The sequence below is a fragment of the Gopherus flavomarginatus genome, chromosome 6 (genome assembly GCF_025201925.1).
Source record: "Gopherus flavomarginatus isolate rGopFla2 chromosome 6, rGopFla2.mat.asm, whole genome shotgun sequence".
NCBI lineage: Eukaryota > Metazoa > Chordata > Testudines > Testudinidae > Gopherus > Gopherus flavomarginatus.
In genome coordinates, this window is record NC_066622.1 from 30,559,512 (window position 1) to 30,585,599 (window position 26,088).

The 26,088-nt window shown below is 49.3% G+C and overlaps 1 protein-coding gene across 6 annotated transcripts in view; it reads right to left on the reverse strand.

Moving 5' to 3' along the window:
* Positions 1 to 26,088, reverse strand: part of PC (pyruvate carboxylase) — a 242,256-nt gene that overhangs the window by 122,450 nt on the left and 93,718 nt on the right. For all 6 annotated transcript variants that reach the window (XM_050960406.1, XM_050960405.1, XM_050960407.1 and 3 more), the window contains 6 exons: positions 13,655 to 13,790; positions 12,979 to 13,163; positions 11,690 to 11,855; positions 11,055 to 11,200; positions 9,745 to 9,862; positions 9,263 to 9,414 (listed from right to left, as the gene is read on the reverse strand). In XM_050960406.1, coding sequence (XP_050816363.1) covers positions 9,263 to 9,414; positions 9,745 to 9,862; positions 11,055 to 11,200; positions 11,690 to 11,855; positions 12,979 to 13,163; positions 13,655 to 13,790 — 903 coding nt within the window. The remainder of the gene's footprint in view (positions 1 to 9,262; positions 9,415 to 9,744; positions 9,863 to 11,054; positions 11,201 to 11,689; positions 11,856 to 12,978; positions 13,164 to 13,654; positions 13,791 to 26,088) is intronic.

Sequence of the window (26,088 nt, forward strand, 5' to 3'; positions counted from 1 at the left end):
ACATTTTGTTTTTTTAGTCGTCCCTGCCGGGGCCCCGCCAAAAATGTTCGAATTGGGCCCCGCACTTCCTAAAGCCGGCCCTGAACTTGCTGCTCTGCAGATGCTGCCAGAGACACTTCAGTGTTGGGCTGAGTTGCCTCTGGATGCAAATGTAGCAATTTAGACACTGTTCCTGGCCCGGCTTTGTATTAGGTGCTCCTGAGATCAGGGCTCCCCATCATGCTGGGTGTTGCACAGACACGATGCAGATCATGGCGTCCTTGGGCCGGGTGCCGCACAGATCCCTGGCTGAGGCTGAAGGAAGGGAAGTGCTATTATCCTGGTTTTACAGAGCCCTAGACAAAGTGAGTGGGCCAGGGAGTCCATGGCAGAGCCAGGAACTGAACCAATCTCCCAAATCCTAGGTTAATAATCTAACCGCAGGGCCAAGCCTCCTCTCTGCGAAAGAAGGGCCATAGGAATACATAGATTCAGGCACAATGGAGACACAATCTAGACAGGTTGAATGAATGTAGCACCCAGGACTCCTGGTTCTATTTCCCACTCTACTATTGCCCTTGGCCAAGTCCCTTCCCCTCTCTGTGCCTCAATTTCCCCACCCCTTCTTAGTTAAATTAGCCTGTAAGCAATTTGGGGCAGGGACCATATCTGTGTATCTGTGCAGTGCTCAGCCCAAGGGGGCCCCACTCCTGGGCGGGGTCTGCACAGCGTCAGGTGCAATGGAGGCCCTGCACCCAGTCAGGGTCTGCGCAGCAGCAGGCACCTTGAGGATCCCAATCTTGGCCAGAACAGGCAAACCCAGTTGCTCTATTGACCGGGAGAGCAAAGAGGAAAAAGGCTGGCTCTGCCAGGGAAGGACACTTGAAATCCTTCTCGCTGACTAGCAAGGAGGGATGAGGCTGAAGTAGAAGGAACTGGCTGAAAAGCGAAACATGATGAGGAATAAATAGAAGCCTGTTTTCAGAGGCCTGATCGTGAAGGAGTCAGAGAGGCAAAAGGAAATCAGGGTGAGCAGCCATTTGCCTCAGAGACTTTAATCAAGCCACAAAGAAGGAAACATCAGCCAGGAAAGGCAGTTCTCAGCCGATTACGCCAAGCGTGCTCTGTGCCCAGGGCAATGATGCCACACAGGCCAAGGGCTGCTCGGTGCTCTGTCTGGTGTAGTTTAGAGGCCTCATCTGAGATTGTAGCTGTGCTGGGCACAGTGAAGGCCCTTGTAGCCTCCACTGGCTACACCCTGATCACCATCCAGGTCTGTGCAGTGCCCAGCATAATGGGGGGCCCTGATCTTGATTCATGTCTGTGCAGCACCTGGCACAATAGAGCCCCTGATTCCCCTCAGAGTCCGTGCAGAGCCCATTATTGGCAGGCGCATTTACTACTCTTAGCAACCTCGATCCACCATGTTCCAAGTGGCTCCGTTAGTTTGTTGTGCCCATAACAACCAAGAGCTCATTTACAGAGCAGGAGCATCAACTCATAAGTCCTGATTCCCGGCCTGTTATTTTATCCTGTCATTTGCGATTCATTGTCCCTGAAGGAAAATAACCCAGCAGGGCTTTCAATGTTGCGCAGATGCATCACTCCCAGGCAGAGATGTATGGAACCCACAGACTGCGTGCATCTGCTGGGCGAACACTGCCCCCTAGTGCCAGGCATCCTGCCGAGCAACTGCATTTGCACCCATGAGGCAGGAGGCACCCAGATAGCTATGCCAAGGAGGGAGTAGGGGCATGTGTTGGGAGGCCTGGAAGCTCCAGTGGCCCGGAAGCTCCAGTGGCCCACTAGGGGCATTTGCTGCCTACTTCAATTAGATGGGAAAGTGGAGAGCGCAAACAGGAAATGACACTTGGGATCTTGATGAGATGCAGAAGAACAGGGAAAAATCTGCTTTTTTGTGTCTTTGAGCCACCAGACCCCATGCCCCTTACCTCCTGAGCTGGGAATAGACCCCAGCAGTCCTGACTCTCAGCCCCACTGCTCTAACTACTAGACCCCACGCCCCTCACCACCTGAGCTGGGAATAGACCCCAGCAGTCCTGACTCCCAGCCCCACTGCTCTAACTACTAGACCCCACGCCCCTTACCTCCTGAGCTGGGAATAGACCCCAGGAGTCCTGACTCCCAGTCCCACTGCTCTAACTACTAGACACCACGCCCCTTACCTCCTGAGCTGGGAATAGATCCCACGAGTCCTGACTCCCAGCCCCACTGCTCTAACTACTAGACCCCACGCCCCTTACCTCCTGAGCTGGGAATAGATCCCACGAGTCCTGACTCCCAGCCCCACTGCTCTAACTACTAGACCCCACGCCCCTTACTTCCTGAGCTGGGAATAGACCCCAGGAGTCCTGACTCCCAGCCCCACTGCTCTAACTACTAGACCCCACACCTCTCACCTCCTGAGCTGGGAATAGACCCCACGAGTCCTGACTCCCAGCCCCACTGCTCTAACTACTAGACCCCACGCCCCTTACCTCCTGAGCTGGGAATAGACCCCATGAGTCCTGACTCCCAGCCCCACTGCTCTAACTACTAGACCCCACACCTCTCACCTCCTGAGCTGGGAATAGACCCCACGAGTCCTGACTCCCAGCCCACCAAACTTGCGGTTTAAAGCGGATCACGGATTGGTTGCCACGAGGTTGCCAAGGAGTCTTGTGCAGGTCCAGATGCCAAAAAAGAGGGGGAGACACTTCAGTGGGCTGGGCTGGAGGGGGAGACAATTAAACCCAGCAGCAGCTCTGCCGCTGGCTTTGTCTTTTAATAATAAGAGATGGAGGTGGCACTGGTAATTTCAAGAGGGAAGCTTATGCTTATGCTCCCTCAGTGCATTTCACGGCTGCCTGCCTTCCAGAGTCATGTGGCGGGACGGTAAATCCCGAAGGGGACATTCTGATCAGCCACGAGATCCCTCTCCTCTGCCAGACTTGGGAAATAAGACCCAGGAGTCCTGACTCCCAGCCACCCTGCTCTGACAATTAGACCCTACTCCTCTCCCAGAGATGGGGATAGAAGCCAGGAATCCTGACTCCCAGCCACCCTTTCTCTAGCCATGAGATTCTATCACCCACCAGATCTGGGATAGAAACCAGGACTCCTGGCCTCATCCCCCCCTACTCTAACTACTAGACCCCACTGCCTTCCCAGAGCCAGGAATAGAAGGAGTTCTGGCTGTCCATGAATGTTTCAGACTGGGGGTGTCTATTTCAACAGCTGCTGCCCCAACTTGTCACGCCGTCAGCGAGTGGGAGGTGTACGGAGTTCGTTAGGAAGTCTGGTAATTACTCACTTCACAGAGGAACAATGGGACCCCAGTGCAGAGGGGGAAGGGACATGCTAAGACAACAGCTGCTAATGTCACCACTCAGAGCCGGCTGTCACAACGCTCCCCTCCCCGGTATCAGCACAAATCACTTCTCCCAGCACAGGAGCCCTGGGCTCCTTCTGACAGCCCACGTTCCCAAAAAACAAAGCAGAGCTAAGGGTAGTAGAACCCAGGAGTCCTGTCTCCTGAGCCCCACCCCCCCACTCTAATCATTAGCTCCCACTCCCCTCCCAGAGACGGGAATAAAACCAGCCCCCCTGTTCTAATCACTAGACTCCACTCCTGTCCCGGAGCTGGGACTAGAACCCAGGAGTCCTGACTCTCAGCCCGCCCTGCTCTAACCACTAGACACCACACCACTCTTCTCCCAGAGCTGGGACTAGAACTCAGGAGTCCAGACTCTCAGCCCCCTTCCAACCACTAGACTCCCCTCCCCTCCCCTCCCAGAGATGGGAACAAAACCAGCCCCCTGTTCTAACCACTAGAGCCCACTCCCCTCTCGGAGATGGGACTAGAACCCAGAAGTCCTGAATCTCAGCCACCACTGTTCTAACCACTAGAGCCCACTCCCTTCTTGGAGATGGGACTAGTACCCAGGAGTCCTGACTCTCAGCCCCCACTGTTCTAACCACTAGACCCCATTCCCCTCTCAGAGCTGGGACTAGAACCCAGGAATCCTGACTCCCAGACTTTCTGCACACTCCTCCCCCCAGCCTGTATCTACCAAAGCTGAGCATGTGTCACATCACTAGAGGTGGCCTGGAATTTTTCGAGAACCAGAATTTCCATTTTATGGGGAATTCCGCAATTTATTTATTTGTTCGTTCTGAGGTGAATTTTCAAAATTTTCCCCAGAATGAAAATCCTGGAATATTTGGACTTGAGGCCATCAAAATCAATTAATTTCCAGTTTATCGTTTCATTTTGTTTTTGTTCTTAGATTATATCAGAATATGAAATAGTGTATATTAGGTATTATTAAATGTAATATATATCAATAGATGACATAATATAAAATATAATATGTATAAATACAATTTAAAAATTAAACTAAATTAGAATTAAATCCTAAATTAAAAACAAAAATTAAATAAATATTTTAATATAATAGCAAAGTCCAAAAAAACAGGCAGTGTTTCCTAGTGGCTAAAGCACTGGCTTGGGACTCAGGACTTATAGGTTCTATGCCCAGCTCCACCATGGGACTGCTGAGTGACCTTGAGCAGGTCTTGTCCCTGCCCCGTGCCTCAGTTTACCCATCTGTAAAATGGAGATAATGCTACTGGCCTCCTTTGTAAAGTGCTTTGCGATCACGGGATTAAAAGCTGTAGTGAAGAGCTGAGGGTTGTTGTTGTTAGTATAAACCAAATACACTGAAATATCAAAATCATAAAATTGAACCCAAGCACTAAGATTTCGCTGAAACTGACAGCTTGCTGCAAAACCTGTTGATTTCAGCTAAACCGTATTTTCCAATGGAAAACTGTCCCATACAAAATTTTTCGAGCAAGTGTGGGAGAAGGGATCATGATTGCTTTGACAGTCCTCCTGCATTGCTGTGAGCACCTGGCATCTCCTGTTCACCAGAGTGATTTGTCTGGATTTTGTTCAGGGTTTGTACAGAGCCGAGCGCCATGGGTCCTGCTCCAGGCCTCAACACCTTCCCTTTCTAGCTTTTTGACAAAATGCCAGAAGATTTCAACAGAAACTGCCTCCGGTGCTCACTGGACCATTAAGGTTGATTTTCAATAAGTCTTGGAACAGTGGGAAAGTTCCAGAAGGCTGGAAGAAAGCTAATGTTGTGCCAATATATAAAAAGGGTAAATGGGATGACCCAGGTAATTATAGGCCTGTCAGTCTGACATCGATCCCGGGCGTGATAATGGAGCAGATACGATACGAGATTCGATTAATAAAGAATTGAAGGACAGGGCTGTAACTGGTGTCAATCACCAGGGGTTTATCGAAGACAGAGCCTGTCAAAAGAATGACATCCTTTTCTGAGGAAATTTACAAGTTTCCTTAAGAATGCTGATGTAATATCCTTAGACTCTGTAAGGCATATAACTTGGTACCGTACAACATTGTGATTAAAAACCAAGGAAGATATCACATGAACATGGCCCACATCAAATGGATTCATAGCTGACTAACTGATTGGCCTCAAAATGTAATTGTAAACAGGGAACCGGCATCAAACAGGAGTGTTCCTAGTGGAGTCCCACAGGGATCGGTTCTTGGCCCTAAGCTATTTACCATTTTTATTGATAACCTGGGAGAAAACAAAATCATCACAGATCAAGTTTGCAGATGACACAAAAATCGGAGGGAATGGTAAATAAGAAAGAAGGCAGGTCACCGATACAGAGTGATCTGGATCACTTGGCACGCCAGACACAAGCAAACAACATGCGTTTTAATATGGTTAAATGTCAATGTATACATCTAGGAACAAAGAATGTAGGCCATACATACAGGATGGGGGACTCTATCCTGGGAAGCAGTGACTCTGCAAAAGATTTGGGGGTTGTGGTGGAGAATCAGCTGAACATGAGCTCCCAGTGCGACGCTGTGACCATAAGAGTTAATGAGATCCTTGGATGCATAAGCAGGGCAATCGCAAGCAGGATTAGAAAGGTTGTTTTGCCTCTGTATTTGGCACTGGTGCAAAGTCTGCTGGAATCCTGGGTTCAGTTTGGGTATTCACAACTCCAGAAGGATGTGGATAAATTGGAGAGGGCTCAGAGAAGAACCATGACAATGATTAAAGGATTAGAGAACACACCTCACAGTGAGAGACTCAAAGAACTCAAGCTATATAGCTAACAAAGAGACGCTTGAGAGATGACTTGACCCCAGCCTGTAAGGACTTCCATGGGGAACAGAGATTAGATAATGGGTTCCTCAGCCTACAGCCGAAGGTCTAACACAACCCAAAGGTTGGAAGTCGAAGCTAGACAAATTTAGACTGGAATAAAGTGTCAATTTTTAAGCATCATTATTCATTTGGAAAACTTATCAAGGGCTGGGGTGGATTTTCCATCACTGACAATTTTTTTAATCAAGATTGGATGTTTTTCCACACACAAAAAAAAAAAGATCTGCTCTAGGAATTCTTTTGGGGAAGGTCTCTGGCCTGTGTTCTCTACAGGTCAGACTGTGATCACAATGTTCTCTGCTAGCCTTGGAATCTGTGACTTTACAAAATGTTCATTTTGGACAAAAAGGACATTTTGTGCTGAAAACATGTGATTCAAAATTTCATCCTGATCTTTTCTCTCTTTTGTGATGACACCTGCCTGAGTCTGCAGGGAGCCTGAGCTGAACACCCTGAGGAGGAAGTGGTTCTGGGCATCCTAAGGGGTGTTAACTCCAACCCCACTGCTCTGGATGGGACAGATCTTAACTCCCAGTTTCCCTTGCTGCAGTCTGGATGCCACCCATTAAGACTGCCGGGATAGAATCTGCAAGATGCCCCTGCCCCATCTCATGCTGCTTGTTGGGACAAAGACCCCAGCCTTGCAGAAATCGAAATATGATTCACCACCATGAAGATGAAGCCTCAACCTGCTCCTGTCTCCTCTTTGACACAAGGCACCCTCAACCTCAACACACCCTATCCAGCTGCTGAAATCTGGCTCCTGCTTTAACCCCCAGGCTCTACTTCCCTTCCTGATCCAGGAATAAAACCTGGGGGTCCGGGTTCCCTGCCCCCCATTGCTCTAACTACCAGACTCCATTCCCCTCCCAGAGCTAAGGAGAGAACCCTGGAGTCCTGATTCTTGGCTTCTTCTACTCTAACCCATGAGACCTCACTCCCCTCCTACAGCTGGGAATAGAACCCAGGAGTCCTGATGCTTGGATAAGGTTCACATTTAGCACACACCCACTGGGAAGTCCAAACTGTGCACATATGTGCACACACACACATACATTGGTACATGCACACAAAGGGAAATCCAAACTACACACGCTCACACCAGCCTCATTATCTCCAGCAGGGGGCAACATCTCACACATGCGCGCACACACAGAGCTCACTGCTCTGCTGGGGGCAGCTGACAGATTCCATTACCCCAGTTCCCCGCTGCAGTTAGTCTGGCTCAGAGCTGCAGTGATGCTCTACTAAACTGCAGAGCCTAGGAGCATCCCAGTGGGGTTCTCAGCGGACAGGGATTCAAGAGGTGTGTTCCCATACAGCAGAGCCAGTGGATTTAATTTTGCACATTCCACCACCACCTCCTGCAGGAGGAAATCAGAGCTGTAGTGTTATTATATGTATTATGGTAGCATGTGGAGACCCTTGACATTGGGTTAGTCCCCTCCCCGCTCACTGCCTCAGTTACCCCTCCTTATTTTACTATTTAGACTGCGAGCTCTTTGGGTCAGGAGCTATCACTTTGTGTCTGCTCAGTGCCTGGCAGTAGGGGCCCCCCAATATCAGCCAGTGTCTGTGCAGCACTCAGCACAACGGTGACCCCTATCCCAGTCGGGGTGTGTGCAATGCCTGGCACAATGGGGTCCTGATCTTAGTTAGGTCCTCTAGACGCTACCATGATACACCTAATAATGAAGAGGATTCCCGGCCACACACTGTAGCCATGCAGGATGCAATCAGCCTGGCAAGTTGAGCCATCAAGTCCCCACGACTGAGATCAGGAGCCCTGGGAATGAATGCCAGCAGGCCCTGGCTCTATCAAGATCCATCATTTTTAACGCCCATTGGATTCAGCTGCTCCATCTCCAGTGCATCGGCAAAGGACTCGGCTACCGAATGTGGGTGACAGAGATGGACAGATGGGCCCCACCTCACAACGTGGGCTCCCGAATTCAGCGAGCTGTCAGCACAGGCCGGTTCGAGTCTAATGGACAAGGGCACTGAGCTGGGGGTCAGGGTTCTTGTTATTTGCCATTTGAATTGCAGTAGCGCCTAGCAGCCCTAGTCATGAACCAAGACCCCAGTGTGCTAAATGCACAGAACAAAAAGAGAGTTTCTGTCCCCCAGGGGCTTCCAGCCTAAGGATAAGGCAAGAGACAAGAGATGGATGGAACCAGATGGGCAAATACAAGTAAACAGTGAGACAGTCCTGGGCAGCGCGATGGGCAGCGGGCTCAGCACACGAACAGCCTAACCACTGTCACGTTTTTTGTAGGCATCACAGCAAAGGAGAGTTTTGAGGAGGCCTCTGCAGGTGGATAACGAGGTGGCTTTGCAGACTCCTGGGTTCTATTCCCGGCTGAGTGTGTCTAGTGGGTTAACGCAGAGGGAAGGCCTAGACGTCAGGACTCCTAGGTTCTATCCCTGGTTCTGGGAGGAGAGTGGGGTCTAGTGGTCAGAGCAAGTGGGTGGGGAATCAGGACTAGCCTCAGCTCTGACAGTGACTTTGAGGGGAAACTGAGGCACAAAGAGGGGAAAAGCCCTAATGCCCATCCACTTCTGCTCTAACCTCCATGCCCCACTCCCCTCCCAGAGCTGAACCCAGAAATGTTGGCTCCCAGCCCAATGTCCTAGTCACTGGATTACACGCCCTCCTGAAGAAAGCTAATGTTTTGAGATGGAAAGGAAACAATTTTGTATTTCAAAAAGGGTCAGTGGTGAAACAGATGATACCAGAAAGTTAGCATAAGAACAGCCAAACTGGGTCAGACCAAAGGTCCATCTAGCCCAGTGTCCTGTCTTCTGACAGAGGCCAATGCCAGGTGCCCCAGAGGGAATGAACAGAACAGGTAATCATAAAGTGATCATCCCCTGTCGCCCACTTCCAGCTTCTAGGCCTGCACAGGCTCCTAATAAACAATCAAGCCACAATCACCCTTCCCCTAGTCCAATCCACAGCCCCGGGCTCTGCACACACACAGCTCTGCCAATACCCCTCTGTCCCAACCTGCAATCCCCTACTCTCCCAGCCCCAGGATCTCCAGGGTGGCTCGTACCTGCTTGGCCAGTCTGACAGCATCACTGGTGAGTTTGGTACGGAGCTGGCAGTCGAGGTGAGCCGCCGGCGCAATCTCCACGACCTTCTGGTGCCGCCTCTGGATGGAGCAGTCCCGCTCGTAAAGGTGCACCACATTCCCATACTTGTCCCCTGCAGAGAAAAGAAAGTCAATGCTGATCCCCTTCCAGGGACTGGGGACCCTGGGTCACGTGTAGAAGCGCCTCCAGGCAGGCAACACCCAGCCAGTGCTCCTCAGCCATGGGGCTGGATCAGAGCCAGCGCCCCCTAGAGGGGAAAGGCCCTGCGTTCCATTCCTTGCCCCTGTGAGCCAGCCAGTCCCCTCGTCCTGGGGCTGGATCAGAGCTGGTGCCACCTAGAGGGGAAAGACCCTGCGTCCGTCCCATTCCCTGCACCCGCTGAGTCAGCCAGTTCATCCTGGGCTGGGTTGGGCTGGGCAGGTAAAGGGATATTAGGGCTCACCCAGAATCTGGACCTCAATGTGTCTTGGCTTCTCGATGAACTTCTCCACAAAGAGAGCCCCATTCCCAAAAGCAGCCAGCGCCTCTGAGAATGCCCGGGTGTAATTCTCCTCCAGCTCCTGTAGGGGGCAGAAAGGTCAGAGATTGAGTCAGCAGTGTGGCCTAGTGAATAGAGCATTTGACTAGCACTCAGGACTCCTGGGTTCTATTCTCAGCTCTGGGAGAGGACTGTGGTCTGGTAGGCTGGGCTGCTGGCTAGGAGTCTGGGTTTTATTCCCAGTTTTCCCACTGACTTACTGGTGATCTTTGGCAAATTATAAGATTGAGGTTCTCATTGTCCCTTGTGTTTCACAGAGACAGTCCCTGCCCTAAAAAGCTCAGAGTCTAAAAAGACACAGGGTGGGAGGGGAAATAGAGGTACCAAAAAGAAAAGAGACCTGCCCAAGCTCCACATCAGAACCAAGGACAGAACCCAGACATCCTGCCTCCCATTCCAGCACCCATGCTCCCAATATAAAGGTAACGGAAGGTCCCTTCAGTCTAGGGTAACCAGACAGCAAGTGTGAAAAATTAGGACAGGGGGTGGGGGGTAACAGGAGCCTATACAAGAAAAAGCCCCAAATATCAGTACTGTCCCTATAAAATTGGGACATCTGGTCACCCTTCTTTAGTCCCTGCTACCATTCACTGTGGAGCAAAGGGTAAAATTTGGGTACCTCTCTCTCTACTGGGCTATAGAGTGAGTCCTCCAGGCATAGAGATGTCATACTTCCTGTACACTCTTCGTGCAGCCTCGGGGTTTCCTGGGGCTCACTTCAGGCTGGGAGCAGAGACAAAGCAACCCAGGCAGGGCTGGCACAGGCTGCAGCCTGAGCGTAGCAGGAAGTTTTTATCATATTTCTGTAAATAGTTTCCATTCCCAATAAAGGGTTTATCTTGAAACTGCACTAAGTTAGCACATCTGTTTTCACCACCCAGCTGACCTCTAGGAAGGGAAATTAAAGAGATGTAGCTGTCCTCTGGCAAGAGGTTGCAGTGATGGCAGATGATACATGGGAGACAGCTCTGGAGCCCAGTGGTTTGGCACAGAGACATAGGAAGTCAGCACTGTGGCTGGGAGGTTTCACATGAGATGCATAGGAGAAGGCTCTTGCGCCATCAAAGCACCAGCCAATCAGATTAGCTGCACTTGCACCAGCCACAGGAACAGAAGCTGCAGATGCCACCGACGCACTCAGCCCCAGAAGCTGAGGCCAGGAAAACAGAAGGGTATTAAGGGCAGGTGTGTCTTTGCTCTGGAATCAATAGTACCTCATAGCTACGCACGACCCTCATGCCCCGTCCGCCTCCGCCATACGCAGCTTTGAAGATGATAGGGAAGCCATACTTGTTGGAGAACTCATGGGCCTCATTGAGAGATGATATTGGGGAGTCAGTGCCCGGCACCACAGGGACCCCTAGGAGAGAGCAGATACAGGCATGTCATTCCCAGCTCTGCCACTGACCTTGAGCAAATCCCGTCCCCACTCAGTGCCTCAGTTTCCTCTTCCACCCTTTGTCTAATTGGAACATGAGCTTTTCAGGGCAGGGACTGCCTCTCGCTGTATGGCTGTACACTACCTGGTACAACAGGGGCCCTGCTTTCAGGTGAGGTCTACACAGTGCCCACCACGACCGGCGTCCTGATCTCAGTCGGTGACTCTAGGCACAACTGTAATAAACTTAATGAGATTGGTTTGCCCCAGCCTACACAGTGAGTCATGAGCAGAGCCATGTGAAATGCAGCACCTCCAGCAACACAGTGCCCCCTAGTGCCACTCAGGGGTCAGCACTGCCTGCAGGGAAATGCAGCCCAGACTGCTCCTCCCACCCCATGCCCTACAACACAGCAGCCCCTAGCACCACACTGGGGCCAGCACTGGCTGCAAAGGGAGAGAGCGCCCTACCTGCAGAAATGGCGATAGCGCGGGCTTCCACCTTGTCACCCATCTTGCGTACCACCTCTGGGCTGGGGCCGATGAAGCGTACTCCAGCATCACAGCAAGCCTGGGCGAAGTCCGAGCGCTCAGACAGGAAGCCGTAGCCAGGGTGCACAGCATCCACTTCATTCTCCTAGGGACACAGACACAGGGAGAGAGGCATTAGAAAAATTGTGTGTTGGCTCTTTAAAACCCACAGCCCTTCAAGTGCCCAGCAGATTAGGGAAACTGAGGCATGGAGACGGGCCGGTTGAATGTCAGAGGCAGGAACAGAACCCAGGAGTCCTGGCATCCAGTCCTTGCGCTGTAACCTACCAGACCCCATTCTCTTCCCAGAGTCAGGAACAGAACTCCCAGCCAAACCCCCAATCCAATCTAATGTGTAATTATTAATCATAATTAGGGCTGTCAATTAACAGCAGTTAACTCAAGCGATTAACGCAAAACAAATTAACTACATAAAAAAATAGTCACAATTAATCACAGTTTTAATCACACTAGAACACCAATTGAAATTTATTATCAATATTTCTGGATGATTTTCTATATTTTCAAATATATTGATTTCAATTACAACACAGAATACAAAGTGTACAGTGCTCACTTTATATTACAGCAGTGCCACGCGAATGCCTGTTCTCACTTTCAGATGACATCGTAAATAAGAAGCACACAGCATTACGTCTCATAAAACTAAAACTATTTGTCTTAGCGATTGGCTGAACAGAAGTAGGACGGAGTGGACTTGTAAGTTCTAAAGTTTTACATTGTTTATATTAATTATTAGTAATTAATCAACATACAACAATATAACAATTGTGTTATATCATAATTACACATCTATGTAAAAAAAATTCTACATCTGTCAGTCACACTTGCACCATCGAGATTGCACTACTGTACTTGTATGAGGTGAACTGAAATCTATTTCTTCTGTTTATCTTTTTACAGTGCAAATATATGTAATCCAAACTAAAAAAATAAATTGAGCACTGTACACTTTGTATTCTATGTTGTAACTGAAATCAATATATTTGAAAATGTAGAAAAACATCCAAACATATTTATAATAAATTTCAATTGACAGTCTATTACTGTTTAATTGTGCGATTAAAACTACAATTAATCATGACCTTTTTTCATATCCCCATTAATTGCAATGACTTTTTAATCATGTGACAGCCCTAATATGATTGTTCATTACACTTAATATTAATTATTAATTGTAACCTCCCCCCCCCATGTTCCTCTCATACCTTGGCTACTTTGATGATGTCAGGAATGTGCAAATACGCCTGGACTGGGGGCAATCCCTTCCCAATGAGATAAGCCTCATCCGCCTTCTGTCTGTGCATGTGCCCCGTGTCCTGCTCGGAATAAACGGCCACCGTCCGGATCCCCAGCTCGGTGCAGGCTCGGAACACCCGGATGGCAATTTCCCCTGCAAACACACACACCAAAGAGTGACCCACAGGGGTTTGTACATGGAGGCAAAGGAGTGTAACTGGCTGCCTGAGTCTGCAGAGAGTCTGAGCCAATCACACTGCGAGTGGGGAGCTGCCTCAAGTGTGACTGGCACATCAACGATGCCTGAGCTGATCACTCCCAGAGGGAGGCTGACCCAGGGCATCTCAATGGCATGTTTGCTCCCATCCCCACTGCCCTGGGGGACCGTACCAACCTCACCCTAAGGAGCCTCAGTGTCGGGCAGGAGGGGCTCAGCTCCCTGACCCAAGGCTGCTGGGACCAGTATGGAAAGGGGCCTGCTTCCAGCCTTGGTTCTCTGAGAGGGGACACCCTCTGCCCCTGTAGTGGGGGGGTCCGGGTCATGGGACAGGATGGGGCCTTAGCACAGCAGCAGGGCCACAGAGGAGTTGATGGGATCCACTGCTGGGAGGGATTGCAGCAATGGGGGCAGGGTGCATCTCTTACCTCTGTTGGCCACCATGACTTTCTTGATGGGCTTGTACTCCACTCGCTGGGTGCTCTGGAAGGCGGCATGAATCAGGGAGAAGCGCTTGGCGCCCAGGAACCCGAGGCCCCCTCTCATGAAACACAGCTGCAGCATCTGAGGAGACACACGCAGGGGGGGCAGGTCAGGGTGATGCAAAGGGCAGCACGTGCAGAGAACAGGTACCCCTCTGCAAAGGCTCCCGGACACCAGGGGCAGCAGGGGCCGGGCTGGGAGAAGAACCTCCTGCTTCTGCAATTGGGTACGAATACACCAGAGAAAGGGCTCCCTGCAGCCAGACGTCTGCCCAACCGGGGCCTCCTGCAGCCAGATCCCCACCGACCAAACCAGAGGCAAACGGGCTATTTGCAGCCGAGGAGGAGATCTCACTGGGACTAGCGCCTTAGAGGTGAATGGATGTGAATTCTGCCCTAGGATGAATGGGTCTGAATTCAGAGCGACCCTCCTGCTATTTCATCTCGATCATTGTGTGTGTTCCAGCCATGCCTACAGGATCCAACCGAAATCAGAGCCTCCACTGTGCCAGGAGCTGCACAACCCCGACCAAGTCCGGGACCCCGTCAGCGGCACAAATCCACAGATCAAGGGCTCCCTTGTGCTGGGTGCTGCGCAGACCCTGACTGAGATCAGGACCCCTGGGAGAAGAGTGGCCCCTGGTAGGAGAGGAGGGAGAATGGCGGGGTTGGGGGGGCCACACAAGAGCCCTCAGCAGGTGGGAGCAGTTGCAGGGAGTGCCTGAAATAGAAGCAGCTGGCTGGGTGGCACCCAGGGAGCGTGGGGGAAATGGAGGGCAGCAATGCACCAGGCCTTTTCATTCTCAACTTGACTAGCTGCAAAGGGCTCTTTGTGCACAGCCCGAGGAACCTGTCTGCAGCTAGCACGCGCCTTGCGGTTAAACAGGGAAGTGGTAAAAAACCACCAGGCGTTTAGCAGCAGATTTATTTTTACAGCCAAGAATCAATAGCGCCTCCGACGCACAGGCCCAAAATTAGCTTTCAGGTGTCGTCAGGCTCCGGGCTGGCTTCTCCCCCCAGTCGGGCCTTTGGAAATGAGACAAGCGGAACAAAGGAGCTGCTAACACAGCAAAGGCAAAGTGGCATCTTGGTCTGGATAATATTGTCAGGGCTTGGGTGTGTGAGAGAGAACGGAGTGGAGGGGAATGGGATATGGGGCCTTTCCCCTTGAGAGGGCACCAGCTCCAACCTGGGTTCATGGCAGGGGACTGGCTGGCTCTGGAGGGTGGGGAATGGAATATGGGGTCTTTCCCCTCTGGGGTTCCATCTCTGATACAGCCCCAGGCTCAGAGAACTGGCTGGCTCAGAGGGGGTGGGAACTGGGAAATAGGGGGCACTGGCTTCGATCTGGCTCAGGGTGTGGGAACTGGCTACACAGACTGGCTAGATGCTGTCCCTCTGTGACCCAAGTGATCCCCACTTCTCTGCAGCAACATGTAGGGCAAAGTTGTGCATTGTTATGAGCCTCTCCTCAGGAGGCAGGTTTTCCTGCCCTTGGATTGTTCCTGTGCCTCTTTCACTGCAGTGGTTCGAAGTGCGCACACCAGAGCTGGACGCAGTATCACAGTCACAGATGATGCATACAGACATGATGCCACTTCCCTCTCCTGCTCGACCCCCGGCTGCTGAGCCACGCCAGGATCATGTGAGATCTCAGCCCTTGCATTGCAGCAGGAGCTCATGCTCATTTGGTTTACAGAACCGAGTCCTCTCTGGAGCCCTGTGCCTGGAGGAACACCCTTGCCTCAGGCTGTATTCGAGCCCACCTTGTTCAAATGAGCCTAGGTTCCCAGCGACCAAGCTCCTTTTGTGCAACTGACCCCTTCGCCATTGCTCTTCCCTCCGCTGCCGAGCTTTGCGCCCACTGCAAACTTTACCAGGCACAGGGAGTGACTGTGTGAGCCCCGTATCATGCCCGGAGCTTACAGCCAGCAGGTGTCCCAGCACTGCAAACCCAGACAATCAAAAATCATGAGTAGGACCCTACCAAATTCATGGCCATGAAAAACACGGACCGTGAAATCTGGTCTCCCCTGTGAAATCTTGTCTCTTGGGTGCTTTTACCCTACACAGATTTCGAGGGGGGAGACCAGCGTTTCTCAAACTGGGGGTCTCGACCCAAAAGGGAGTTGCAAGGGAGGGAGTCACAAGGTTATTTTAGGGGGGTCACGGTATTGCCACCCTTATTTCTGTGGTGCCTTCAGAGCTGCGCGGCTGCACAGTGGTGGCTGCTGACTGAAGGCCCAGCTCTGCAGGCAGCAGAACAGAAGTAAGGGTGGCAATGCCATACCTGGCATCCTTCCTTCTGCCCTGCTGCTGGCAACGGCGCTGCCTTCAGAGCTTGGCTCCCGGCCAGCAGCCGCCACTCTCCAGCTGCCCAGCTCTGAAAGGCAGCACCACCACCAGCACCAGCGCAGAAGTAAGGGTAGCAGTACTGCAACCCCACCCGCCCACATACACGCACACACAATAACCTTGCAACTCCCCCACAACTCCTTTTGGGGGCAGGACCCCTTCAATTACAACACCATGAAATTTTCGATTTAAATAGATGAAATCATGAAATTTACTATTTTTAAAATCCTATGACTGTGAAATTGACCAAAATGAACTGTGAATTTGGTGGAGCCCTAATCATGAGTCAGGTCCAGGATCGGCTCCAGGCCACAGCGCGCCAAGCGCGTGCTTGGGGCAGCTTGCCACGGGGGCACTCTGCCGGTTGCCAGGAGGGCGGCAGGCAGCTCCGGTGGAGCTCCCGCAGGCATGCCTGCGGAGGGTCCGCTGGTCCCGCGGCTCCGATGGAGCATGTGCAGGCAAGCCTGCAGGAGGTCCACCGGAGTCGCGGGACCACCGGACCTCCCACAGGGAAGCCTGCGGGAGGTCCACCGGAGCCGCGGGACCAGCGAGCGGCAGAGCGCCCCCGCGGCGTGCCGCCGTGCTTGCGGCAGCGAAATTGCTAGAGCCAGCCCTGGTCAGGCCCCTCAAAATCTTGAGATCAGCTTAAAAAGCATGAGATGTTTTTAAAAGAATAAATATCCAGTTCTTTTTATCTAGCCTTCAGGGGTTCCATTTTCAATTTTTCTCCCTAAACTGAGTGGACAGAAATTGTTTTGAAATGAAAAACTGACAGGCTCACATGCCCCCAGGATTTAAGAAACCACACCAAGAAGGTTACGGGTTGGCTTGATCACAGTCTATAAGTACCTACAGGAGAAACAGATATTTGATAACAGAGAGCTCTTCAATCTAGCAAAGATCTAACAAGATCCAGCAGCTGGAATTTGAAGCTGGACAAATTTGAACAAGGACTAATAAGGTGCCTTTTTTTAATACAGTGAGGGGAATTAACCATTAGAACAATTTACCAGGGGATGTGGTGGATTCTCCATCGTTGGCCATTTTTAAATCTGTTTGTGATGTTTTCCTAAAAACTTCGCTCTAGATGAAATGGGAATTAATTCAGGGCCGGCCTATGGGTTGTTAGGTAGGAAGTCTGACTAGCTGATCACAGTAGTCCCTTGTGGCCGAACAGTCTCTGAAATATCGCCGGAGCTGGCAGTAGTATTGTAACCACCATGATCCACAGTCCATTTCAGAGTCCCTGCTTTTCCGCATCTGGTAGCATTCCACCAAGCCACACAGTGAGCCAGGAAACAGCTTCATCGTGGAGCCAACGGTGATGGAAATAATTTGTTAGCAAATCGCCTAATCTCCTGGAGGCAAACTAGCAAAAAGCACCTTCTGTTCTCTAATTAAGTACAAAACATAGATAAAAAGAAAAGCCCAGCACTGGTTTCCTCTGCCTTCTTTGGGAGTCAGGAGGGTAGAAAGTGATTGCAAATGCCTCCAAATCTCTCTTAAGATTTTTGCCGCTCCAGGCTTTAGGCATGCCAGGAGCAACACAGCGTACAATTCTGACTCCCTTAGATCTGCTTTCCTACTTTGGTTTTTCTGCACAGATCCAACGCTTTTTATAAAGCCTTGCCCAGTGTAAGAGAATTTCAGGAAGAGAAATGGATGTCGGGTAGGGATTTAAAGAGAGAATTGCAACTAAAAAGCCCCATAAAACACAGGCACTGTTGTGGATCACAGTCAGAACTGGGAATCAGGACGCCTGGGTTCTATTCACGGCTCAGCCACTGACCTCACCAAACCATAGCAGGGTAGGGCTCGAGAAGTCATCAAATCCAGCCTCCTGCACTGAGGCAGGACCAGCTAAACCTCGACCCTCCTTGGCAGGCGTTTGTCCAGCTTTTCTTTAAAATCTCCAGTGATGGGGTGTCATAAACAGATAGTTAAGGGTTAATGTCTCTTTTACCTATAAAGGGTTCAGAAGCTCAGTAAACCTGGCTAACCCCTGACCAAAGGACCAATAGGGGGACAAGATACGTTCAAATCTTGGTGGAGGGAAGTCTTTGTGCTTTTTGTTTCGGGAGTTGTTCGCTCTTGGGACTAAGAGGGACCAGACGTCCATCCAGGCTCTCCAAATCTTTTTAAATCAGTCTTTCATGTTTCAAAATTGTAAGTAATAGCCAGGCAAGACGGATTAGTCTTATTATTGTTTTCTCAACTTCTAGATGTTTCTTTTTGCTGGAAGGATTTTTACCTCTGTTTGCTGTAACTTTGAACCTAAGGCTAGAGGGGGTTTCCTCTGGGCTATATAAATCTAAGTACCCTGTAAAGCATTTTCCATCCTGATTTTACAGAAATAATGTTTACTTTTTCTTTTCTTAATTAAAAGCTTTCTTTTTAAGAACCTGATTGATTTTTCCTTGTTATAAGATCCAAGGGAATTGGATCTGAACTCACCAGGGATTGGTGGGGGGAAAAGGAGAGGGGATGGTTAATTCCTCTTTGTTTTAAGATCCAAGGAGTTTGGATCTGTGTAAAGCCTCTCAAGGCAACCCAGGGAGGGGAAAGTGTGTGGGGGGGGTGGGAACAGGGAGTGTGCCAGACACTAAAATTCTGGCAGGTGGCAGCGTTACCAAATCTAAGCTAGTAATTAAGCTTAGAAGTGTTCACGCAGGTCCCCACAATTGTACTCTAAAGTTCAAAGTGGGGAAAAAAACCTTGACATGCGGATTACACAACTCCCTTGGAAGCATGTTCCAGAGCTTAACTGCCCTTAAGAGTCAGAAAGTTTTTGCTAGTATCTGCCCTCAATCTCCCTTGCTGCAGATTAAGCCCATGACTTCTTGTCCTGCATTCAGTGGACATGGAGAACAATTGAGCATCAACCTCTTTGTGCCAGCCCTTAACATATCTGAAGACTATCTAGCCTCTCCTCAGTCTCTTTACTCAAGACAATATATAGGCCCAGAGTTTGTAACCTTTCCTCATAGGTCAGGTCGTCTTCTAAATCTTTTTCATTTTTAGTGCTGTCCTCTAGTCTCTAAAGAATTTATCCACGTCTTTCCTGAAGTGTGGAGCTCAGAACTGGACACGGTGCTCCAGCTGAGGTCTCCCCAGCGCTGAGCAGTGAGAGACAATTACCTTCCAGATCTTACATACAACACTCCTGTTAATACACCCCAGAATGAGATTTGCCTTTTTCACAACAGCGCCACATTGTTGACTTATATTCAATCTGTGATCCACTATCATCCTCAGATTCTTTGCTGCAGTATTGCTGCCTAGCCAGTTATTCCCCATTTTGTAGGTGGGCATTTGATTTTTCCTTCCTAAGTGCAGTGCTTTGCACTCATCTTTATTGAATTTCATCCCGTTGATTTCAGACCAATTCTCCAATTTGTTTTGAATTCTAATCATGTCCTCCAAAGTGCTTGCAATCCCTCCCAGCTTGGTGTCATCTGCAAATTTTATAAGCATAGTCTCCACTTCATTATCCAAGGTACTAATGAAAACAGTGATTAGAACCAGAACCAGGAAGGATCTCAGAGGGACCCCACTAGATATCTCCTCTGAGTTTGACAGTGACCCATTGATAACTACTCTGAGAGTATGGTCTTTCAACCAGCTGTGCACCCACTTCATAGTAAATGTGTCTAGCCACAGTTCCCTAGTTTGCTTATGTGACTGTAATGTGCAGGGGCGGCTTGATGTATTTTGCCGCCCCAAGCACGGTAGTTAGGTGGCTTTCGGCGGCATGCCTGCAGGAGGTCCGCTGGTAATGTGGATTCGGCAGCATGCCTGCGGGAGGTCCACCGGTCCCGCGCCTTTGGCAGACCCGCTGCCGAATAGCCGCCGAAACCACAGGACCGATGGATCTCCCGCAGGCATGCTGCCTAAGACAGCCTGACTGCTGCCCTCACAGCGACTGGCAGGCCACCCCTCACGGCTTGCTGCCCCAGGCACGCACTTGCTGCGCTGGTGCCTGCAGCTGCCCCTGGTAATGTGGGACTGTGCCAAAAGCCTCACTAAAATCAAAACATACGACATCTACTGCTCTCCCCCTACCACTAGACCAGTAACCCCATGAAAGAAGGAACTTAGGCTGGCTTGGCATGATTTGTTCTTGACAAATCCATGCTGGCTATTTCTTATCACCCAAGTCACTTTCCAGTTAGGTTGGACATTGCCTGGACCCTGACCAAGACTGAGGAAGCCCATTAAGCCTGGCACTGCACAGACTGCAATGAGGGGCTCTGGGTGCCGCACAGACCCCTGGCCGAGATCAGGGCCTCCACTGGGCCAGGTGCTGCACAGACATCAGAGGCAGTCACTGCCTCAAAGAGCTTACAATATACATAGACGAAAGCTGAGTGGAGAAACAGAGACTTGCCCAAGGTCGGAGCTCAGAACAGTCCTAATCCTTCCCTGCTCTAACCACTAGATCCCACTCCTCTGCCAGAGCAGGGACTAGCACCTAAGAGTCCTGGCTCCAAACCCAGTGCCTTTATCCACCAGACCTCATTGCCTCGGACTTAGCCTCTTAAGGAACAAGGATTTAACCATGAAGCAACATGGAATTTGTTCCAAGGCAGCCTGCTTCCGTCATCCATTCAGCAGGCTCACCAACTCTGGCACCTGGGTCACGAGATCCCTGAAAGTTCGCTTCTATTTACACGTGCTAGTGACTGCAGTAAAGAGCTAGACATGAGACTCTAATGGGTTTGCATCTGTCAGACTGAATTTGCCAGAAGCCCTTTTAAACCATGTGAAACGTTGCTACTCTTGGCTCTTTTAAGCATGGGAGACAGGGCACAAATTGCTGTGGCCAGAACGTGGTGAAGAACACGCATGTTACAAGAGATCAGCCCGATTCAGGCAGGCTTTTCACATGGCTTAGGCACAGACATGTGTGCAGCAGAGACTGAAATGTACTTGTTCAAATTGGGACGTTTTGACCTTTTGATTCAAAACAACTTTTTGCTTTGACATTTCCTTTATTTTTTTTTAAAAGCTTGAAACAAAACATTTTGTTCAACCCAAAATGATTTTTTTTTCAACTTTTCGATTCACCAAAAATTCCAGATAACATTGTGCTCAGTTTGACCTCACACAATGTTCTTGATTTTTTGGAATCGCTAACCAAAAAAAACCAACCTGTTCTTTGACACCCTCTACCTTTAACCTCATTGGAGCTCAGAAAAATATGGGCACCAGGGATTGAAACTTATCCTGGCCCCACTGCTGAGAATGCAGTAGTGAGAGACGCATTCCTTTCCAGCCCTTCCTGTTTGGATAACCTCACCCTCAAATCATGTCCTTCCACCTGCCATCTTGCTTCTCCCATGCTGCATCTCTTCTGTGATTACATCAGCCACCACTAGGGGGAGAAACCAATCATTTAGCCCATTTGAAAGCCTGGAATCCCTGCTCCCAAATGGCCTCAGCCATTCATCCCTCACCTCAGAGGCTCAGCACGGATCAGCTGTTTCCCCTCTCACTCTTTTTTACTGTGCATGTGTCGACTGTAAGCTCTTCAGAGCAGGACAAGTGGACAGGGCACTGCACTGGCCATCAGTACACTGGAGTTCTGTTCCCAGCTGTGGCACTGGCCCTGGGCATCTATGGACCTTCCCTTCTCTGGGCATCTGTTTCCCCTCCCACCCTTTGTCTATTTAGAATGTGAGCTCTTCCGTGCCTCTCACTGTGTGTCCGAGCAGTGCCTGGCACAATGAAGGGCCCTCTCTCAGTCAGGGTCTATGCAGTGCCCAGCACAACGTGGGCCCCCCTGATCTTGTCTGGGGTCTGTGCAGCACCTGTCACAATGATGGGGCCGCTATTCTCAATCAGGGCCACTAAACACCTCCATGATGACAGAAGGGTATAAGGACAGTGTGAAAAAGCCCATGCTTCAATGGATGGATTCAGTGCCATTACTGCCCATTGGATGAGCACTACCTTTCCATTCTAGGTAGCCACGTATGTGTCCAGTGGAGCTACAGCATCAGCTGTTAATATCACTGTGCCAAGAGGAGAAAACTCTCTGTACACAGGGGTTCTGCAATGATCCATTTCTTAATGCCAGTCATTTGGGGCCTTCAACTAGAGACCCCAGCCCAGATAATGGATCAAAGTGGTAGCTAATTTCCTCTCCATCCCTGAAATACCAAAGTCGTCTTCACAGATGAGCAAACAGGGGCCATTCAAAGTGGCTGCAATTCCCCTAAAGCTCTCGAACTGAGACAGTTCAGAGAAATGAGGATCTAGAAAACAATCGGCAAATGTTAGCAGAGCCAGTGCAACAGCAGTAGGCAGACGATAAGATAGGTCACCCATCCTGGAAGCTTCAGAAAGCCCCCACACGCACCCCTCAGCCACTGGATGCCCGTCAGGAGGCAGGCAGTTCCCTGTGCGACCGAGAGCTGCCTTCCATGGATATTTATGCATCCTCGGCTTTGCTCATTCCTTCTCAGACCAGCTATGCATAGGCAAGCAGAGCAGTTGCTCTAAGGGCACAGTGGATCTAGCTTCAATCAGCTGGATTTGGCTAATGCACCATTGTTGGTTTCCAAAAATACGGCTTTGTGGGAGAGGGGGAAGAGGCTGCCAAACTTGTATTGTCAAATGCCCAATTGCACATGCCTAAGTGGCAGTTTTATGGCACAGGGTGGGAGGTCTATTAAGAAGCACAGCTCTGCATTGCAATGAGAAACTTCATTACTGTACGTTAGCCGTTCTGCGCCAAATGCAAGGCAAATTAGGGTTGTACAGATTCAGCCAGACGTCTGGCTCCAGCTGAGCCAGCAAGGTGGGTTGAGGATGCCCCATCCCTATGATTTGAGGCCTGGAAAACAAAGCCTTACAGTGAGAGGCTGAAGGAGCGCCAGCTGGTTAGCTTCTCCATAAGAGCAAGGGGTGACTTGATTACAATGTATACAGACCTTCATGGGAAGAAAATCCTGGGTACTAAAGGGCTCTTTAATCTAGTGGAGAGAGGCAGACTAAGAAGAACTAATGGTTGGAAGTTAAAGCCAGACGCATTCACATTAGAAACAAGACGCACATTTTTAACACTGAAGGAGATTAACCATTGGAACAAACTCCCAAGGGCAGTGGTGGATTCTCCCTCTGGCTTCAGATCCAGACTGGAAGCCTTTCTGGAAGATGCTCTAGTCTGGCACCAGTCAGTGGGCTCAATGCAGAGGTAAATGGGTGACATTCTCTGGCCTGCGCTATACTGGAGGTGAGAACAGAGGATCTAATGGGCCCTTCTGGCCTTAAATATTTATGCATCCAGTTCCCAACTCAGAAAGGTGAAAATATTGTCTCCACCGATGGCATTAGCAGATTTTCGGTAACTAAAACTGTGGTCAATTCCAAGGTGGTTTGTAGCGTTCCTACTTGGTTGCAGGTTGTGGTGATCACTGTGGGAAGACTAGGACTGATCTCAACCTTCTACTACACATTCAGATTCTCTGATCATCTGTTCTGACTACCCATATAACACAAGCCATAGGACTTCCCTGAAGTTCCCTGAACTTACAGTTTAAACGAGAGCAGTTCTTTTAGAAAAAACATCCCATCTTGATTTAAAAATTCCCAGTGATGGAGATTCTACCACAGCCCTTGTTAAATGACTCCAGTGGTTAATTACTCTCGTTAAAAATGTGTTCCTCATTTGTAGTCTGAATTTGTCTAGCTTCAACTTCCACCCTTTGGCTCTTGCTAGACCTTTAGCTGCTAGACTGAACAGCCCATTATCAAATGTTTGTTCCCTGTAGGTACTTATAGACTTAAGTCACCCCTTAATCTTCTCTTTGTTGAAACGAATAGATTGAACTCCTGGAGTCTCTCACACGTTTTCCAAACCTTTAATCATTCTCATGGCTTTTCTTTGACCCCTCTCCAGATCATCAACATCTTTCTTGAATTGTGGACACCAGAACTGGACGCAGGATTCCAGCAGCAGCCACCCCAGTGCCAAATGCAGAATGCTTCCACAGAGAGAAAAATCACGGGGTGTTGCAAACACTTGGGATTCTATTATAAGTCTCAAAATATGAAGAGTTTGTCTTATAAAGTCTCAGCTCCCGGAGTCGGTGCTTCTGCGAAAATCACAGCTTTCACGTAAAAACCAAAACCAAAACCCAACCAATTTTCTAGCCCTTGGTGTTCTAGAAAAAAGCTGGAAACCACTAACCCAAAAGGTTCAAAAGCCAGAAGGCAAATCAAAAGAGTCCCCCTTTTGTTATATGAGAATCGCACGATGTTCAGCCCCATCATGAGTTGTTGAAGGCTGATTCCTGAATTATGAACAGTTGGTGTTACTGGGGGTTTGTGCAGCACCCGGCACAATGGGGCCCCAATCTTAGCTGGGGTCTCTAGATGGTACTGTAATACAAATAATAGCAAGATAAGCAAAAACACAAAACAAACATCATGCAGCCAAGTAACCTTCCATGTTCTATTAGGACTTTACAATCTCTTGCTTCTGTGCAGGAGTAGTTAAAAAAGGGGAATATGCTTTGTGACACATTTTGAAGCTGTTTCCGGTTTGAAACAGACTCATTTCCTGTCTTTCGCTAAATCTTCCCCAATATGGTTTTTATTACAGAATCCCACATTTTCTCCCCAAACCCCTGCATTTTTGTTAAACATAAAGTGGCAATAAACTTCCACTGTGGAGGTGGAAAAAATGGCGGGGAAATTTTCCCAAGAAATGGAAAAATGCTAAGATTGGTCATTATTTTCATTTGGGGGGGGGGAAGGTTGTTTTTTGAGCAAAAACAAATTTTTCCTGGGAAAAATTGTGACAGTCACTGATTTTGTGAAAGGGGAAGAGCTGGGTGAAATCCCATAGCTCAGCAATAGCCCTTGCCCTGCTTGGCCAGAGAAGACAGAACAACATTTCCAAACAACATCAGCCTGGCCAGTTAAACAGTAGCCTCCTTTGCCTATGTATTAACTTAACACATGGCAGTAGATGCGAAATAGCAAAATAGAATGACGGAAGCTGAGGTTCTACTATGGGGATCAAAGTGATCTGTTGTATAGTAAACAGATCACTTATTTGTGTGTGCAAACCAGAGACACGGGGAAAATGAAGTCAGATAAGCCACTAAGTAAACACAGAAAATCAACAGGGCAGAGATTCAGTCAACAGATGGATAATTTTGGGGTGGCAAGTAAGAGCATTGTAATATTTAGCAATTATTCACCAAAGCTGGTATCTATTTTATTAATAAATTCACAGAGTTTAAGGCCAGAAGTGATGGTTAGATCACCTAGTCTGACCTCCTGTATAGCACAGAGCAAGGAATTCTATCTAGTTCCCCCTGTATTTTCCCAATCACTTGTGTTTCACTACGGCTATATCTTCACTACCAAGCAGTGCTTTGAGGTGGCTGTGTAGTCATGGCACCAGTGCTGGGAGAGAGCTCTCCCAGTGCTGTGAAAAACTCACCTCCACGAGGGGCATAGCTACCAGCGCTGTGCACTGTCTACATTGCCACTTTGCAGCGCTGAAACTTGCAGAGCTAAGGGTGGTATTTTTTCACCCTCCTGAGCGAGAAAGTTTCAGCGCTGTAAAGTGCTAGTGTAGACAAGGCCTAAAACATCTTCCAAAAAGGCATCCATCCAGTCTGGATTTGATGACATCAAGAAATGGAGACTCCATCACCTCCCTTGGGCATTTGTTCGAATGGTTAATTATCAATGTTGTTAAAAAAACTTGGAGCCTTGTTTCTCATCTGACTGCATCTGGCTTTAACTTTCAGCCACAGGATCTTGCTCTGCCTTTCTCCACTAAGTTAAAGAGCCCGTTGGTACCTGGGATTTTCTCCCCCAGAAGGTCCTTAGACTGTAAACAAACCACCCCTCCATCTTTTCAAAACCCAAACAGATGGAATTTGTTACGTCTCACTGCATTCAGCCCAGATCCGGTGGCGGAGCTACAGCATTTTTTTGTTCAACTGAAAATGGACTTTTTCAACAGCTGAGGTTTTCAGGTTCAGTTTGACCTGAACTAACTT